At 32.1% G+C, this 21,284-nt stretch overlaps 1 protein-coding gene across 6 annotated transcripts in view; it reads right to left on the reverse strand.

The window, feature by feature from the left end:
* Positions 1-21,284, reverse strand: part of phtf (putative homeodomain transcription factor) — a 146,978-nt gene that overhangs the window by 88,997 nt on the left and 36,697 nt on the right. For all 6 annotated transcript variants that reach the window (XM_085806636.1, XM_085806639.1, XM_085806635.1 and 3 more), the window contains 4 exons: positions 20,218-20,314; positions 18,767-18,875; positions 10,987-11,111; positions 1,539-1,777 (listed from right to left, as the gene is read on the reverse strand). In XM_085806636.1, coding sequence (XP_085662762.1) covers positions 1,539-1,777; positions 10,987-11,111; positions 18,767-18,875; positions 20,218-20,314 — 570 coding nt within the window. The remainder of the gene's footprint in view (positions 1-1,538; positions 1,778-10,986; positions 11,112-18,766; positions 18,876-20,217; positions 20,315-21,284) is intronic.

A 21,284-nucleotide genomic window follows, 5' to 3' on the forward strand; every position in this document is an offset into this window, starting at 1 on the left:
TTAATAGGTCCCCGTTTACGAAGAATTGTCACCCAGCATGGGCATCATTTGCGAAGCTGAAATGGCCACACTTAAACCTTTCAAATTGTGTTATAAGAAACAGCTTTTTGCCCTATTAGGGGCACAAATTTTACAAGTAGTCTGACTAATTTTTTTTTTTTTTTTTTTTTTTTTTTTCCTCCAAAATAAAAAAGCACAATATGACAAATATGAACTTTTGAATTTTCCATTCCTAACACTGCTCTGGAACAAAAATTATGCAACATGAACAGAAGACCATATTTAAACATCTCATCTCTCATACTTAAACATCTTGTCTCAATCAAGGTCATGCCTTATGAGCAGTCACAAAATAATTAGTAAACACACTTCAATCTGAAAGAGTGCAGAACTTTACTTAATGCATTTCAAAGTTTTTATAGCTATATACAAGAAAATCTATTTCTTATACTTAAAAACAGTTCTGAAAATTAAATACAAGACATATTTTTTTGCCAAATTCTTCAATACATTATTCAAAAATTTTCTTTGCAACTAATAAACTATTTATCATTGCAAACAAAATAAATCTATCAACTAATAAAAAAGTAAGAGTAATTAATAAAATCAAACATGCAAATTAATAATTACTGTTAGATGTCTTTTCTAAAAAGACAAAGACCACTTTCACAAAAGATAAAATCATCTGGAAGTAAGAATAGGTAATGTCTTGGAGAGGATTCACAGTAAGCTGCTATTACATTTCAGTCACAAGAACAAAAACATGTTATTTATTTACATTACACCTCAGAATACCTGTCCTTTTTTTTTAACTTTTAGAATTAGAGATAAACTAATTTGGATCATGTACATTAATTTTTTTTCATTTAATATCCATATATTAAATTTCATTTCTCTTATAAAGATCTTATTTTCAGAAAAAAATGTAATAAGTTTTTAGTGTTGAAAGAAATACTAATTACCTAGAATTTTAGATATATGTACATGTATATATATTAATTTGATTTGAACAGCACATTTTATATAAATATTTGTATGTCAACAAAGATAAATTGAATCACATAAAAGATCAGAAATAATGTTGCATTCAGAGTTAACTATTTTACAAAAAATTACTCTTTTCACATGGCTACATCAACGACTGCACCAAAATTTATAGAAACTGTTAATCAATAAAAATAATTACCTTTTCACTAATTAATAATTTCTATAAATTAAGTAAAGTGATTTTTGCTGCAAATTATACTTCTCTTTTACACTGGTCTACCAATGTAATGTAAATTTAGTTCAACTGCATCTTAACAACCAGGAGTATGGTAATGTTTAGTTCTATGGATTAAAAAATATACCATAAAAGGGAAAAAAAAATCTTTTGCCAATTCAACAAGCAGTTACTTTGCCAAAAAAGATATCGAGACTTAAAAAAAAGTAACAAAACCAATAAAAAGAACAATAACTTCTAAGAAAATATTATACCACAAATTTAATCTAAAACTGAAATGACTGCTAATAAAAAACAAGAAATGAATAAAGAATACCACTTCTAGATGATCTTTTACAATCACATGTTTGGCACTTTGAATCGGGCTTTTCAGGATCACTTTGCACTGATTGAAAAGAAGGAATATAAAGCTCATCGCAACTCTCCTGGACCATTTGGTTAGGATGGCGATCCCTGAAGTTCTGTATCTTGTCTTCTGATGCAGAATCAGGAGACGACTTTGATTCTCCATCGTAATCAGAACGCCTTTTCATACGTTTAGACTTCAGCTTTCGCCTATATTCATATAAAAATATATTTGATAAGGACAAAATTTGATTGACAGATAAAATCATTTATTCATCCTTTTATAATTATTTCATAACAATAAAAGAAACTTGGTCAAAATAAAATAAAAACAATCATATTTTATATTATTCATTTCAAAATCCAGCAAAAAGTTTGGTTGTTTTTAATTTTGAATAAGGGAATATCAAATGTTCATCATTTATAAAGTGAAATTTGAACTGTTATTATCTTTTACAGAATTTTAAAACATAATTCATGTAGCTAATAAAACAGATTTATACCACTGACAGCCATGAATGTCCAAAACAACTGTTAAAAAAATAAATTGATAGCAAAGAAAAAAATCTGCAAAATAACTTCAGAACAAAAACATCTTGCTTATTACACATCATGCAAATATGCCTCAGTAACTACACATGAAAACAGAAACATACTAAATATGTAAAATGCTTTTTGCTTCCTATAGATTGCATAAGAATTCATATTAAACAACTGTTCTGTACAATATTTCAAAAATAGATAACTTTAATGCTGACTGAAATAAAGCTTTTCATAAATCAAGTATGACTTTTACGACTGCTTTAACCATTTGAGTCCTTTGTTTTTACACATACATTTCAAATCAATATATTTTATTTTTGTCACTGTTTATATGTATTAGGACTATCAGAAGAAGAGGCATTATTTATACTCATTTTAAGGACGTAATACATTCATATGCAGATAAATATTGTGATCTTGACAATTTCTATTCCCTTAATATCTACATTTCTTACATTTGAAATTTAATAACTAATAATTGAATAAACGGACTTACTAAACGAGGACTTGCTAATTAAAGTTAACTGCAATTTAAAATACAAAATATATTAAGAAACAAGTATTCATTTACATGTGGCTAGGATGCTTCATTTAGCCAACCAATTGTTTAACAAAAAATAATTTCTAATGTAATAGATACAAACAGCTTATTAAATATGGTAACTGCAAATCATGATCAAATGTGAAGCAAATTGTGTGTAAGTTTCGTTTTGCTGATGTGTTCTCCTTCTAAACTGTTCTAAGTGTGCCTGAGGGCTGAGCTGAAATTCTCTTAATAGCGTAAGTGCTCACATAATGTCCGCACTTGTTTTACCAAAATTACATTACTAAAATGCAGGTGCGATCAAATGTTGCGCTGTTTCTCGTGAGTAATTTTGGGTGTAAATTTCATTTCAAACAATCAATTCAAGTTCTAAGAAGAAAATGGCATAAGTAATAAAAGTATCAACTTTATCAAATTTAAAGTTGTCTAATAGCTACTTAAAATTTACAAACTCACTTTCTCTCATTCACATATATAATATAAATTACCCCGTTTACGTTATCAAGACTCGGCATGTATTAGTTCGTACAGGAGCACAATATAGAGGCAAAAATTAACCAACATTTGCAATTTTAGTATTTACTTTTACACAAATTAAATGAATGTTAGTTCTTTTAATATCTTGCATAGGTTATTTAAAAAAAATATCTGTTCCACACACTTATCTTCATAGTCACTGGGCATTTTTTGACATATTGTCATACACCGGTGAAACGAAAAGCCATTTCAATTCATCATTCGCTGCAACCAGCCTTCACTCGCTTTGAATTGCGATGTAGGAATGTCTTCTCGTGCTGCTGCAAGTGCTCTTATCTCCTCTAAGGAGCCAAAAAAGGAAGCTGCAGAATGGAAGCAATTTTCCACTACCATGCAGTTAATTAACAACATTGAAGTCGACAGATGTATTTTGTTACCAGATAAATCAAAGTGGAGTTACATGGTTTCTTTGATGCCTCAGAGGCAGCTTATGGAGCAGTTATCTACTGTAAAGCCGCATCAAGCAGTACAACAGCAAAGTTGGTGTGCAGTAAATCGCATGTCTTCCCCCTGAAGAAGATTACAATCCCAAGACTTGAGCTCTATACATTGTTGAATATCTGAAAATTTAGTGTTTTAACCATTTATGACTTTAACTTAACTGACTGTGGTGCCGGACAAAATTCAAAAATTATATAATCATATGAACATTCATACATCATATCGAACAATCAATTGTATAAACAATCGTATAGTGGTAGTACAATTTAAATTTTCGGTTCTCGTTGTGAGTAACCTATGTAAAAGGAAAATCAATAATCCAAATTCAATTAAAGCTTCATGTTTCTTAAAAGCCTACCGGCTCAAACAAATGGAGTGACATGACAGATCAAAGTAAGTTAACACACAAAATAAACAAGTGCAATTAAAATTCTAAATCAAACACATTTATTAAATTCTTGAATATAATAATATTATTAGTAAATAGTTGGGTAACTGATTAGTATCCCCTACCACATATTTTTATTATTAAAACATTTAATTAATAATTAATTTTTTTTTACAAATTAAGAAGGTGTTACATATTTTAATTCTCCAAATAAATGGTTCTCATTAATTAGGAATTAACATTTTTCTAATTACAAATTAAATAGGTGAAACAAATTTTAATCCTTCTAAAACTGGGCTTATAAAGGGCCATTATAAATCACTTCTCAGTTTTACTAACTGTAATATTTAATTTATATAATTAATGTCAATATATACATGGTAGATAAATCATTATTAACTGTTCCACCACAGCATTTGGAAAACTAAGAAAAGAGAGAAAATAATCTTAAAATTTTTTCACTCGCTTTTCCGGGTAGCAGGATCCTTAGTGTCCAATCTACAGGGAAATGAGCCAAGCCCATTTTCCTTCTGTCATAATCCTTTCAAAAGCATATAAAATGATTAGAAATCACGAGTGGAAACTACAGTCTAATAATTCTTCAAATAGCATTATCTGTCCATTAGGTGAGAAACAATTTTCTGAACACAAAAATCTTTAGTGTCCAATCCAATCCACTGAGAAATGAGCAAAGACCATTTCCCCCCCCCTGTCAAAACACTTTTGGAAGCGTCCATTGATTTCAGGAACAAGGGGAACATGATACCTCGTTCTGGAACAAATATGTATCTCATGACAAATTCCTTCAAATGGAATGTCTCAAACATGACTATTCAAGTTCTTCAAAATACACGATGAAGCAGCGAAACTAAATTTTGCATAGAGCACTTTTGGCAAAAACTTCTTAGCTGTAATAAATCTCTTCTGTCTATAATGAACAATTCTAACTGTAAAGACTCTAACATGACTATTCAAAGATCTCAAAATACACGATGAAATGGTGAAATCAAATTTTGCATAGAGTACTTTCTTCGTTTGGAAAAATTCTCATCAGCGGAAAAGCCGCGAGAAACCTCGCCTCACACCAAGGCGCAAGCTCCCCGCAGGAGGTCAAGCCCCACCAAACTTTGTCTTTTGCTGCTTTACATCTTCGCAACTCAAATCTGTTTCCAAATCCTACTCAATAGCCGGCGCTCACGAGAGCAAGACCCGCAAGGGGTAAAGCCCCACTTTTCTTTTCCCTTCTTCTTCAAAAATCAGTATCCGAATGAATCTAACAAAGTGCAAACCTCCCAGGAAATCTCAGTTTCTCTGCCTCTGTAAGTTCATAGGCCTACAAAAAATCATCAAATTAAATCTTACCAATGTCAGAATTTAACTTTATCTAAACTGAGAAAAAATTCCACCTCCATGACGAATCAAACACCAGAAAATCTGACAATGCAGCCTAAAAAACATCTGTACACACAACGTGGGAATTAAAGTGGACCCCCCCAACTAACAAGTGGAAACTAAGCTTTACGAGAATTCATTTACCTAAGCTTATAACAACCCCCCCCCCCTCACTGTCTTGAAGTAAACAAAATTGCAACTACAGTCAAAAGTCATTAACCCGGACTCGTCGGGACTTCGGCGATTCCGGATTATAGATCATCAGTTTAAATCTGGTAAGATGGCATGCAGAAATTATAAAATTAAAAATATGAAACCGTACTTTACGAAATAAAGAACAATTATGATCTAAAGGGTATCAAAATTTACAAAAAAAAAAGCTTAATATTTATTTGTTTACTTTATTAAACATTTCTTTCAATGTAAATTGTTTAAGTTGCTTCGTTTTATGTGATAATACTTTCTCTTTAATTCTATAAACAGACATAATTTCTTGTTCAGTTACAAAGTTCCGCTGTTCAAGTCCTATAATTGCTGTGTCGAGAATACCGACTAATTTGTCAATCGAAATTTTTTTCGTTTTCAATAACATCTCTGTCACTTTCTTCACTATCGGAAGCAAATTATAATGATGAGGAATTTGATTTAAATCATATCAAAGACGGAATACATCCAAATGAAATACTACATTTAATAAGGAATTATAAGCCAAATAAAATGAAAACATCTGCCCTGAAGATAAGGATAGTGCTGACAGATCAACTTCCAATTCATTGCGCGCCGCGGCGTTCCATCCCCCCGCCGCACACCAGCGTGAAATTGATAAACAGATTTCGGAATGGTGACGTCATTTTTTGCAGCAATTCCACTTTTGTTTAATGGACTTTGAAACATACTTTTGCCTTGTAAATCCTTTACATATTAGTAAATATATATCGGAAATTCTATTTGACATAATCGAAAGTTCAAGCTTACTTTTATAAAATTGCTCTAACAGTCTGCAAAAAATAATAAGCCGGATCCAATTCGAAGATTAAGGAACAACACAATCTGCAACATTAACTGAATTAGATAATTTTAGCTTAGCTTATACCATCCGTTATACATTAAACTTGCATGCATAAACGTAATTTCCGCATGCGCACACGCATATTCGCAGCCGTAAAGATCTTACGCGCATGCGTCAATGTGACACATGTACAGAAAGTTTGTAGCTTTGAGGTCCGGATTATGGGTGTCCGAATTAACGACTTTTGACTGTATAACAAAGCGAAAGCAAGACGATTTTCGTTTCAAACGCCATTAGTAAAAGGTGACAACACAACACCCTACTGCCTCAATTGTTAGTAAAAAGGCCATAAACCAATAAAACAGATGTGTTTCCTCGCAAGTCTCTCGCCTTTGCTACTCAAGAATAATGAGTTAAATAAAGCCCTAACAATTTAAGAATACTTTTATCCCAGATTAAAATATACATGAGTACAAACAAACAAAAAACACAAGAATAATGATAACTTAAAACACATATTAATAATTAAAATTCACGACATAACAACAGCAGTTCTCTTGGCGAAATTAATGCATCGAGTGAGATCAGCTTTGGAAATGGAGCTTTCCTCTATTCACCTTTGGAATGATTCTATGATTGTGCTGTTGCGGATTAAAAAGGAGAAGCATATGTTCGAGATGTTTGTTGCAAACCGGATATCGAAGATACAGGATCTTACTGAAATTGAACAGTGGCATTACATCGTGTCTGAAGAAAACTCATCTGATTTTATATCCATAGGTATGAATGTTAAAAAACTGCAACTAAGCCAACTGTGGTGGAATGGGCTTGACTTTTTAATGAAGGATAAAGTACCCTAGTAGAACTGTGCCAGAAGCAGTAATTGAAGGAGAAACAAAAGAACTTAAAAACTGTGCTAACTCTAAACTGCTAACACATTTAAATCTAAATGTGAATGTCTTTGGTTAATGAGTTATTGAATCATAGCAATAAGTATAAAAAATTAATTCGTATTATAAGTTTTTGTTTTAGGTTTTATAAGAATTGTAAACAAGAACCAAAGAAGGTAGGTAAATTATAAGTGGAAGAATTAAGAGCAGCTGAAGAAACTTTATTAAAATTAATGCAAGGTGAGTATTTTATAACTGAGATAAATGGTCTTAAAAAATCAGGTATGATTGCAAGGGATAATTCTATTAAAAATCTTAACCCCTTTAAATGATAATAATGGGTTACTTACAGTAGGAGGTAAATTAAGAAATAGCAATTTAATTTATGAGAAAAAATTTCCTGTTATTCTGCCTTCTAAATATAAATTACAGAGATAATAGTTAATTACTGTCATTTTAAATACCTGCATGTAGGTCCCCAATCATTATCATAGATAAAAATTGTGGATTGTAAATGGTAGAAATATTTGTAGGAAGATTATAAAACAATGGATAACATGTTTCAAAGCTAATCCCACAGTATATCAGCAAATAATGGGTGATCTACCTAATGAAATAATTACAGCTAATCTTACATTTAATTGTACTGGAGTTGACCTCTGCGGCCCATACTTGAAATATAAAAACTAGAGAAAATCTATATATCAAAAGGTTTATTTATGTATATTCATTTGCATGGTTACTAAAGCCATTCATTTGGAAATGGTAACAGACCTAATGCCTGAAGCATTAATTGCTACCTTGAAACGCTTCTTTGCCCAAAGAGGTAAGTGTTCGAACCTATTTAGTGATAATGCTACGAATTTTGTAGGTGCAAATAAAGAATTCAAAAAGTTAAACAAATTAGCAAGTGAACAAGATGAGCTTTTGGCTGGCTATTTGAGTTCTGACAATAACGAATGGAAAATTCTCCCTCCAAGGGCATCCAGTTTTGGAGGCCTTTGGGAGGCTGGAGTGAAGTCTTTCAAGTATTATTTGAAACATGTCGTAAGTAATGCAATTGTTATTCGAACAATTTTTAACAGTTTTGACACAAATTGAAGAGATTTTAAAATTAGTGACCTCTGACACCCCTATCTTTAGATATCGATCATTTAGAAGTTCTAACACCAGGACATTTTTTGATTGGCAATCCTGAGCCAGATATCACAAATGTTAATGTTCATAGATTAAAATTATGGCAGTAAATCACAAAGTTTGTACAAATTATTTGGAAGAAACGGAACTCCAGTTATTTAAGTCACTTACAAAATCAATCTAAATGGCAAATCTCAAAGAAAAATATAAATGTTGGAGACATGGTTTTAATTAAGGATAATTTGCCTTGTCGTAATTGGTTAATTGGTAGAATAATAGATGTATTTTATGGTAAAAATAGAAAGGTTCATGTGTGCAATGTTTAAACTCAGAATGGTACATTCAAACGACCAACTACAAAATTATGTGTATTACCACTACAAAAATGAATATTGCCTTATCATTATTGTGGTATTGAATATGTTACACATAAAGTATTGCTGTGTAATTGTATTTCATGTTGATTTATATGTTAAATGTCATATTATGGTTGATGCTTTTTATGTTAATTTGTTTATATATGAAATGTAGAATCTCGTACATTATTTGTGTTGTGCAGCCGGGGGAACAGGAATGAGACAAATTTTGGAATATAAAGTGATACGTTTATTTTAGCATCCATCTCACAAGCGTTCCTCCTGTACCTTGAAGAGAAGCCCTATTTATAGAAATGTGTGCATCATGGTGCTCATGCAATCAGTGATATTAATTGAAATCACGAGGTGACGCTATCTTCTCATCAGGAGTGTTCTTAAGGACTTTATGTAATATGACAGATTTATGAGTTTGGCGATTTGGTGGGTGCCAACAAATTCATATAATTTATAATAAAGAAAGGATTTCGCCAAAATTTAGGAACAGGGATGCAATTTAGGTAGAGAATCACCAACACATTATTAAGCAATATGATTAGAATTTAATTTAATCAACTGATTTAAAATATCATTACATATATATCTCATTTCAATTGTTGTATGTTAACACACTGCAGCGCAGGGCGGTATGTATGCGCCTGCGCTTCTGCAGAGCAGTCACGTGTGGTGACATGACAGGTATGGCCGATGACGACGAACGAGAGAGAGAGTGTGTATGTCTTCGGCTCATTGAAGCCATGAGTATTTAAATATAAAGAAGTGAGTTAAATTCAGTGCAATTTACAGTTCAGTGGAATATTTATTAATTTATGTGAGTGAGCTATCGTCACAACATATGGTTTAAACAAAGTATATGTTACATGTATACATTAGAAAATGATAGTTAATGTAAGAAAAAGAATAGTTAGTAATGCATGAAAGGACAAGTATGACAGCTGAAACATAAAATTAGGCAAAATTGATTCTCAGATTGACACAGGTTTCACAGAAAAGTTTTTAAATATTTTGATGAAGATTGGGATAAGTATTTTTTTCCCAAGATTTAAAACATTCTGCCAACTATTCAGAATACTTTTTTTTTTTTCTTTAAAAACAAATATTCATTTCTTTAAAAACAATTCCCCTTCAAATGCAGCATTTTTCTGCAAAACCAATGTCAATCTAAAACAGTGTTTTGCCTAATTTTATTACCTGTAAGGGTGTCCCTAATCAACATAATTAAAATTCACAGTACCTGAAAACAATATCTTTTAAGATCTAACACTATTATGTAAAACCATATACACTATTATGCAGCACTGCATGTTAATATTCAATGCTGTTAATTATAAAAATGTAAAGTTTAAGCGAAAAATTAAATACAGTAAGACTTTACCAAAATTACATAAAGTAATAAATGCATGCTGCCCTGCATTTACTACAGTATAAATCTGCAGAGCATCTCTATTTTCACATATAAACAGGGTAAGTCTAAATTGTTTTTACAAAATGAGAATACCCATACAGATCAATAATTACCATGGAACATAAGGTCAAACTCCACTCTGAGAAGATGAAAGGAGTAAAAGTAGAATTCCAACCTGAACTTACAACAATGTTGGAAAAGCGAATCAATGATAACAAAAGTTCCACAATCTGATTTATTGATCAGACAAAAACTCACAGCAAGAGCTCAAAAGTGGTGGCCATGCATATTGTTGCACGGTTCACACCAGCGATTGAATGACTGGTGCAACCTGTTGAAGATTCCTGCTATTGTGTGTTCCATGGCAATTACTGCTCATCTGGATGGGCACTATCACCCCTGTTATTCTGTAAAAACAATTTAGACATGCCCTGTATATGAAAGTTATGGATTTTTAACACAAAAAAGCATAAAATTTGAAAAATATTGCACAATATTAAGCACTGTTTCAGCATTTTTATTGCTTAACACTCTGTTGGAGGGAGGGGGGGATTCGCCTTTTCCTCAAAAATTACACACATAATGAAACAACGGTCTAAACTGCACTGCATATTTATGCACATATGATCAGGATAAACATGGGCACATATTCAGGGATTTGAGAAGGAAGTTGAGGGATTTGAGAAGGAAAGAAGGGAAGGGGAAAAAAAAGGATGATTTTAGCAAACTACTATATAAAGTTACATATAATAAAAATACCTTTTTGTTCGAGTTATAGGTTTAGGTGCCTTTTTGCTACAAAAAGTAGCTACAATCTGTGAATGAATAATGCCCAACATGAACATCATTGCTGTGGGCGTTAGAATTTCAGATACAGGTACATCCTACATAAAAAATACAATTACACAATATTGCTTATTATTTTGAGGTTTATTGATTACATTAAGAGATCAATATATAAGTGAAAAATTAACATCTTTTTTATTTTTAATGTATAAATCTCAATAAATTTTAATTTTAATGTTAAGAATAATTAAAAATGCATAAAATTGCTGAAATCAATTCTTTTTCTACAGAAAGCTTATAATTTTTAAAGAGTTAAAATTTTTCTTTTATCTATAATAGATCAAAGCCAAATTTCAACACAATGCAACTATTACAAAATAAACATTTTTGTAACAGAAAAATTGAAAAATTTAGCTAAAAACAAAATTCTTTTAATAATTTTTTTTGTTTTAATTTTACACAAAGATATTTTAATATACTAAATTTGTTATGATTTACTAGAAAACCAATATATTTCTATTTTATTTTTCTGAGTCATCTTATAAAAAAGCAAAAAGAAAGAAAAAGGCTATTTTTTACATACTTTCATTCATGTTTTGATATCTTTAAAAGTTACTATTTTGCTTATCCCCCAAAACCCTTAATAATTTCTAAATCCATTATTAGGGTAATGAAGAAATATATAGTATTTTAGTATACATACGGTATACTGAACATATAGTATTTATTGAATTCAAGGATGTAAATTCTCCCCCCCCCACAACACACAAATATCTTTGAAAGTACTATACATCTTAGAATCTATGTGTATATATATACATCTGAAAACACAGATTCTCTCTCTCTCTCTCTCTATATATATATATATACACATCTATATTACTGTTCTTCAAATAGGTTTAGGACATAGCACTGAACATTTCATTTCACACATTTTGTTCATTTAAAAAATACCATTACCAAAACCAGGATCATTAAAGCATAGGCCCACTGGGAACTTGCTCAGAGGCCTTATGAGCTTAGGGGCTCCACATTCATTCATTTATATTTCATTTCTGTGAGTGCTTATCATAGGGGCTCCAGCACACTTGTTTACATAAGTGGCAATAATACTGTGAAGTCATCACTGAACGCCACTCTTTTTGACTCAGAAAATGATATACATACCCTGTTGCCCAAATTCAAGTTAAACACACTTGTGTGAAATAATTCAAAATAGCTACCATTAATATAATGAAAACTGATATCGTATATAATTTGGGGAATAGTAAATGTTATGCAAGTCTCTAGTGGTTGTCATAAGGTAAAAGAACAAGTTTTTTCAGAAAACATGAAAGTGTCCCATTTCTAAATATGTGAAATTTGTTTATGGAACTGTGTTCCTATAAGAAACTGTGTTATCCTACAAGATAAATCACAAAACTGGCTGATTTTATGTAAAAGGATTTCCAACATTCATTTAGACCAGCATTTCTTAAATTAAGGGTTGTGACTTTCTTTAACTTATTCGAATAATTGTACAGTTACCAAATATTTTTACACAATGTATCTGAAAATACGAGGGCTATCCAGAAAGTAGATTACGTTTTGGAATAAAAAAATAAACAAAGTATAGGAAACAAATTTTATTATATACAGATGAAAGCCACACTCAAATACTACTTTTCTACATAGTCACCATACAAATTAAGGCATTTATCGTAGCGATGTACGAGCTTGGAAATTCCTTCGTCGAAAAATTCGGCCGCCTGCGCCTTCAACCACTTCGTTACCTCTTCTTGCAGCTGTGCGTCTTCATCAAAACGCTGCATAGCCAGCCACTTCTTCATTGCTGGGAATAGGTGGAAGTCGCTCGGTGCCAGGTCGGGACTGTACGGCGGATGAGGAAACAACTCCCACTTAAAAGATTCAAGAACTTTACGAGTGACATTTGCCGTGTGGGGCCGGGCGTTGTCGTGAATCAACAAGATCTTAGAGCTCAACATTCCTCTGCGCTTGTTTTGAATTGCTCTTCTGAGTTTTTGGAGAGTTTGGCAATACCTTTGAGAGTTTATTGTAGTGCCTCTTTCCAGGAAGTCCACCAAAATTACACCTTTTCTGTCCCAAAAAACAGTCGCCATCATCTTCCTTGCCGACATTGTTTGCATGCATTTCTTGGGTTTTTGGGGAGAACTTGTGTGCCCCCACTGCATTGATTGCAATTTCGTTTCACAGTTCACATGTTTCACCCATGTTTCGTCACCAGTAACGATGCGATCGAGTAAAGAGTCACCATCCTTATGGTAAGCGTCCAAAAAGTTCAACGCTGCAGCCATTCGCTGATTTTTGTGGTCCTCTGTCAAGATTTTTGGAATCCATCTTGCACAAAACTTGTGGTAACCAAGCTTTTCGCTGATGATTTCGTGCAACAAACTTCGCGAAATTTGTGGAAAACTCAAAGAAAGTTCCGTTATTGTGAAATTTCGATTTTCACGGACTTTAGCATCGACTTTTTCGAGAAGTTCGGCGGTCACTATGCCGGGTCTCCCACTTCGATCTTCGTCGTGAACATTGGTTCGGCCATTTTGAAATCTTATGACCCACTGACGCACTCCACCTTCAGTGATAATGTTGTCCCCATACACTTCACGAAGCTGCCGATAGATTTCTATCGGTTTACAGTTTTTTGCAGTCAGAAACCTTATTACTGAGCGCACCTCGCAGCTCGCGGGATTTTCAATTAACGCAGACATTTCAAACCGTCACAGTATCTGAACGGAGCACAGCACGAACCTCTCACTAGCACGGCTAGATGCAGACTGAGCTGCGCAACGCTCTGACCCCAAGATGGCCGCGCTAGCCCCGCCCCTAGCGGACACAGACGGAAACGTAATCTACTTCCTGGATGGCCCTCGTAGATAAAGATAAAACAATACAGACAAAGAAAAAAGGAAAACGTTTTGACACATTCTTTTTATAATAGAAATGTTCATTTTACTTGCTTTGCAAGTGATGCTGTCATTTCATCTATTACTTATTTAAAATTTTCACACTATTCTATGTCTTAAAATTAGAAATTAGAGTTAATGATCTAAAACTGCAATAGTATATTAGAGTACAAGTGAAAAAATTGACAGTTTCACGCATGCATGTGTGTGTGTCGGATTTGTGCAATGCTTATGTGATCCTACTTAATTTTCATAAATATTATTGGGTCCTGGGGGTCGCAAAAAAAAAAAAATCTCAGAGATAAAAAGGGGTCACAACTGAAAAAAGTTTAAGAAATCCTGATTTTGACAATGAATTGAGATGGAGAACCATCAGTAAGCTTGAGGCAATCAGTCACACAGAGGTCTTTTTAAAGTTATAGGAGTAGTACAGTATCTTATGTTAATTAACTAATTATTATGATTTAACAACATACTACAACTTCTCTTTTCCATATTTGCCCAAATGCAAATTAGCATTCTGTGTACTTAAGCTGAGGGTTTTCATTCTTTGTTCAGAAAGCTTCTGGCAACTGCATGTTATTATAGTATTTTTGCCAGCTCTGATTATGAGCGATATGCCGCTTTAGCATTTTCATCTGCTGATGCTTTAACCCTTTCACAACAACTGCCATGCACATGTGCCAACATGAAATGGCAATGTTTTCTCATCCCCCCAATCATACATTCGTGTCAGAATAAATTAATTTTCCAAATGGCTAAAAGGTCATAAATTCATTCATATTGAATCTACAAATACTAATGCAACTAAACATTAGGATTAAGAGAAAAACTTTGTTTTTAGGAAAAGCTTATGCTATGATCTTTTTTTTTGGTTAAAAAAAAACTGCAGAGCATTATCCATTTTATGTGGAATAACAATTTATCAAATGACTGCAGCATTAATAAAAATAAAACACATAAAAAGATATTTTTTTTTTTTTTTTTCAAAACCGATTCTGCATTTGTTGCATTCAATAGCAGAAGAAACAAATGACTTATTCTTTATAAACCTAAGAGGTATGACTTGAAGGAAAATCTCAAATTCAAATTAAACTTTGTGTGCAAATTATTATTCTAAGAGAATGAATTATAAAAAATTTCAAATTTGTGATGAAAAATGAGTCCAGCTAACAGATTACCATAATGACGGAACACAAGAAGTAAAATAAAAGCTAGTTATACTTGGCATTTTACTGCCACTCAAAGGGCCACCATTAACTGAGAAGTACTTGTGTTTTAGTTCATTCATTGATCTTAGAATTTTTGGTATTGCCAGAATCTGGAATTCATCTTAATATCAAAGAAATATGGCATATATGAAACAAAATTAGATTACCAAACAGAAAACAATAAAGCTTATGGGTACTATTTGGTTTTGAGGGCCGTAAAAAATCGCCAAACTATTGTTGATGCCAGTGCTGCCAAAAATAAAAGCCGCAACCCTAACGCAAGAAAGGAAGTATAGTAGTAAATAACTATCTACGATTGATGTTTTAATTTAGATGAAAGGTTAATTTCATATACCGTAACTTCCGGAAGAAAGGCTGCATTCAAGAAAAATGGCGGGAAAAAATTAAAATTACACAGAAACGCCGCAATAGATTAAATTGCGCTCGACATCATTGTGGGCTGTATAGATGCAAAATCTCAACATGTGTCCTGATATATGATATATCAGTTAAGAAAAATGCATGAAATGAAACCATAACTCAAAAATAAATTAAAGAAATGTTGAAAATATATTTACGTTTACGAATATACTTATATTTACCCACTAAAGAAGTCCATATTTGTAATACTCTGACTACATTATAAAAAATGTTGCAACAACGAAATATTAAATTTGGATGACAAAAGGAAATTTTAAATTTTACTTACAAAAGGAATTACAGTAACCTATACATCATATGAAGCCATCAAAATCTGATTCTTCACTACCTGAATTAAAAAGATTTAGTAAATCCTGATCCAAGTCTTCCAGATTGTCACATTCATCCTCTTGGTTTACAGTCTCTGTCTCTTTATCTAAGGATATAATTTCAGCTTCTTTGAACCCTGCTATTATTGATGATGTTTTTACCGATTTCCATGCACTTCCTCCCCACTTTGCAACTTCTTCATAAGATGCTCTACGCATTTTACTGCTTTTGGTATATGTATGCAATCCTCCACTCATCCAACACTCCCACCGCTTTCGGACTTCAGCTTTGAAGGATTTATTACTTGAAAAATAATGGTTGTAAGATTTTTTTCAAACCACCAGGAATTATTTCTATGGTCGTAGACAATTTTTGACATATGGTTTTCACTGAGTCAAGTAAATGAGCACGCATGGAATCCATTATCAATAACCCTTTTGGTTGGAAAAAAGATCCCTTATGACACTGCCAAACTTTTTGTAGCCACTGATGCATGATTGTTTCGCACATCCAGCCATTCTCGTTTGCACAAATAATTATGTCATTAGGAAAATTTCCCTTCGGAATAGTTTTCCATTAAAAAATGATCATTGGCTTTAGCTTGTCACCGTTTGCGGCACAAGCTAACACACATGTAAATGACATTCTTTCATGCCCCGTCGTAAGCACAGTTTTTGCACCAGTTTCATCAACAGTTCTGTTTGCAGGCAAGTTGAAAGCTAACGGCGCTTCATCCATACTTATTATCCGTGACCGAAGAAGTTTTTTTTTGGTCAATAATATGTCACATATTTTAGAAAAGATGTCTTTTTATCCTGCCAGTTTATTGGTAATTGTTGCCCAACTGTTGTTCTAATACACACAGAAATATTTTTTCTTTTCATAAATCTGCTACACTAGCAAGGCCCTCCTTTGAAATCATTTATGTTCATTTGTTTTGCTATAAATTTTGCTTGTAAGCGAATTTTTACAGTCGAAATTGCCATTCCCTTTCCTTGTTGCTCCTTTATCCAGTTTGCAAGGTCGTCCTCTAGATTCGGCCACCTTACAGTACCACTTCTTTTGGCTCGTTTCTGTTGTGGCATATTTTTAAGTTTTCTTTTCAGTTCTCCAACGTCGAATACATCTCTTGTTCACTTCAAACTCTCGAGCTGCTGACCCATTTCCAATTTGTTCAGCCCGTGAAATTACATTAAGCTTAAAACCAGCACTATAGCTTCTATGCCATTTAGGTGCCATTTCCAAAAATTTTCCGCTCCCTTCTTACTTAAAAACTATCCAACAAGTACTTGTACCCAAACTGATGGGATCTGTATCTGGCAGAATGCCAAGAAATAATGATTCATGCTGAAGGGAAAATATGCCAGAGTTCGTTACTGTGAGGCAGGCGGAGTTATGTCCGCCTTTGAAAAAAATTGCAGAAAAGGCAGGGGTGGGGAGAGGATGGGTCCTGGAAGATTCATGGAATGGCAGAGGAGAGTGACTATTCAAACTGATGAGAATGCTGATTTGAAAGGGGAAAGAATGTTATTGTTCTGAGATCCCGTTTAGGATGAATAAGGCATGTAGGTCCGTTCAAGGGATAGAATATAAACAAAATAACGTTCGCAAAAAGCAACTGAGTGGTCTTTTGTGTGGGAACAGCACCAGTCTATGTACAATGACAAGGCCATCCAAACTATGTACAATGACAAGTTTATTCAAACTATGTACAATGACCATCATAGGAAATATTTTATTTTTAGCTGCACCTGCTGAAAATTTAAGTTTTAAACACGTAAACGCCGTGGTGTTTCTTCTGAAAATTACGGTAATATTTTTTATTATTATAATTTATGTAAAAAAGGCTAAACATGACTGAATGGAAGCATAAGAGTAAATAACTATTCCAGATCACTATTATAATTTATATAAAAATTGCTAAACATAGCTGAATGGATGCCCGCATCGCTATTTCGCTTAGTGAGTTATCACTAAAGCATAGTTTCATCTCGTTGGTTGTTCAAACATAATTTTCTATAATGAATGATGCCTATTCTTTGAAAAAATTCTTGGCAAAGCGCTCACTTATTTGTTTGCCACTTTTTACAAGAGTTCAAAACAATTGGATTTTTGTCAATTTTCTTTTAAAGCGAAAATAGGTTGATGTGTACATAAATAAAGTTAAGGGTGTGCACAGTGCCATTTTTGTGCAATTCTGAGACTTTTTGTTTAAGTGAAATTAGGTCGATGTGTACATGGGTACCGAGTATGTGCAATTCTTAAAAACGCGTCAAGCAGTGGGTAATTCTGCACTTACCCAAAATTCTATTGCACACTTTTCGTCATGGGCAATTCCCAAATTTTTAAAACCATAGGATATCAAAAAAGAATTTAAAATTTAAAAAAAAAAAAAAAAAAAAATTAAACTAATATTTCAATGGCGTCTTAAGAAATATAGAACTATATAAACTTACGCAATCTGAAATCAGCACATACACTAGATTTGTCACGCTGTTAAATGCGCATGTTTGCTAGATTTGGCGCTTTTGCACATACATTTTCGCTGCAATTTTTTTACGGTCCTCAAAACGGAATAGTACCAGCTTATGTAATACAAAGGAGAATTTCAGTTTGATAGTCTGGAATTTTGTTTAATCATTAGATTACTAATTATCACTAAAAATCCTTAACATTTATTCAATAATAAATTTGTAGCTTACAATAAAAATATTAGCCAGATGTATTTTAGTTCCTTTAATATTTTGAAATAAAATATTGGTATTCAATTTATAAAAACTGCAAAATTAAATTATGCATTTATTAATACAAAATATATTAAAATGACAGATACTAAATATTTATCAAATAAGAAAACATACATACTGGAAATTCATCATCATCAGCAGAAAAATATAAATAAATAGCTGCAATTTTTAAACTATATAAAAGGATAAGCATGCATGTGACCAGAGTATTTGTTTGCTGTTGCCACCTAAAGAAGGAAAACTAAATTTAATACAAGAAAAATGATATTTTAAAATATCTTTTATCTAACATATTTCTTTATAAATTTATCAAAAAAAAAACTATTAAAAACACTAAAATAATCCAAAAATATTCATAACTTAAATAATTTTAACACTACAAATCATGGCATTTTCATTCATAACAAAGCTAAAAATCAAATGTTGTGCCTTTTGGGTTAATAGACATGGAATTTTCTTCCCCCTTTTATTTTTTTAAAAGTAAAAAAAAAAAAAAAAAAACTACTCAAACACAGTCAAACTTTATTATGAAGTCTTTCCAGAAAATGGCAAAAGTGATTCTAATAATGTGATTTTATATGCCGGGAAGGGCTTTCACAGTTGTAAATATACGCCTAATGAATGATATGGAGAAGTAAACATTTTTAATTAAATAGTGGCACTCGATTTATAAATTTAAATATTCAACATAGAATTTTGTTAGCACAGTTAAAATTTAAGTAAATAATGATATTATTCTGTTTTAAATTAATTCATATTCTTTTATTTATTCAGACCAAAGCAAAGAGATGCAGATTAAACTATTTGATATCTCTTTCAAAGAAATCAGGAATAAACAATTTTCGGAACTTTTCCTTAATCTGCCTGCAAATCTGGCAAAAGAGAATTTTGAGAATAAAAAGGGCCACCAAAACATAATAAGATCCGATCGCCAGATCTGTCTATTCTATTCTTTTTTTCAAAGCATCATCGTCTGCCCCAGCATGTTCCAATACATCTGGAACATCACATTCTCATGTTGGAAAATACAGATAAAGCAGATACAGAACCAATAAATGAAAGTCAGAGCTGAAGATGACTTATCCAATAGATGTTATTTAATTAATTTTGAAAGAACTAAAGTCACTTCCAAGATAATTTTAAAACTATGCTTTATCATTCTTATTCTGTGAGTGAAGACATAAAGGAAATAGGGAAACAAAGGGAACAACTCGTTAAAAAACTATTATTACAACAGAATAAAAACCATTTTACTAGAAAGAAAATTTCCTGGAAAATACTGAAATTCTTAACCTGGTTTTATAAAACTGAAGTGATCCTGTAAGTGATACTGACATTTCACATCTGATATTATATGCAATTAACTTAAATAATGAAATGAAATATCTTCAAACAGAACTTTTTAAAAATGTGACCCTATATATAAATGGAATGATTCTGTATCCACATGAACTTTACAAGGAGGTTCAACTTTATGTACTTCCATTATTTATAAATTATAAATTTAATCAAATATATTTTAAGTTAAAGCAAACCCTTTTATTTAATTACATAAAAATATAACATTACCAATTGTAAAAAAATGGGAGTAGAAAAACACGTCTGATGCCAGATACTGTAGCAGCAATCCAGCTATGTTGAGGCTTTGCTTTTGAAAAAGCAGAACCTAATTTATGAAATAAATAAAAGATGTTGAGCCAGTTGCATCTGTAAGTATGTAATGAAATGTTTTAAACCAACTTCAAACATAGCTTATTAAAAAACAGATAGCAGATCTCTAAAGTATATAAGGATTAGAAGTACCAGTATTATGCAGTCCTAAATCAATATATGAACATATATATTAAAGTTTTACTTCTAAAAACATTTAACAATTAATGGCTAGCTATTGACCAAAATTGCATGCTTTCTTTAATGAAGCTAGATAAAAAACTTTTTTCAGAAAGAAAAAAATTCATAAACAAGAAAAAAAATGCACCTATCATTCATATATGTTTAGATCATCTGCTTGCAAAATGAACTGTCATCTACCCCATTATCCCATACTTATGTTACCTTACACGTACTATAATTATTATACATGCTGCTAATATTAGCTATCAAAAATTAAAAATTCCTAGAAAATAAAAGTCTGAAAAATCTACAGTACATGAGAAGTAGTAGTTAATCATTTTTATTGAAATGGCATGACATTTTTTTTTTTTTTCCTTTTTTTTTCTTCTTGGAAGCACTATTAGCAGATTTAGATGCACTCAGTACGTACACTACTGTATTATTTAAGAATCTTACTTAAAGTTTGCAGCTATGCATTAAACATGTTGAGTTAAACCATTGTTTACTGCAATGGCTTAATTTATTGAATCTGGCAAAGTTATGATAGCTATCTGCTTAAGTGGAGGGATGCCTTCACGGAGGAACTAAAGGAACTAACTTGTACTCATGTTACACACATGGGGAAAACCACGAAAACCAACCATTCAGCTGGACCATTTACATTGGGATCAAACTACCAGTACTTGGCAGTCTTAACAACACAGCTATACTAGTGGGCCCGAACTGATGCACTATTCATATGAAAACAATCAGCATTACAATGATGCATTTTAAGCATAATAATGGTGTATTTTAAGCAGAGC

Source organism: Stegodyphus dumicola, chromosome 12 (assembly GCF_044657685.1).
Source record: "Stegodyphus dumicola isolate Sdum_Otavi_A_Nest chromosome 12, ASM4465768v1".
Lineage (NCBI taxonomy): Eukaryota > Metazoa > Arthropoda > Arachnida > Araneae > Eresidae > Stegodyphus > Stegodyphus dumicola.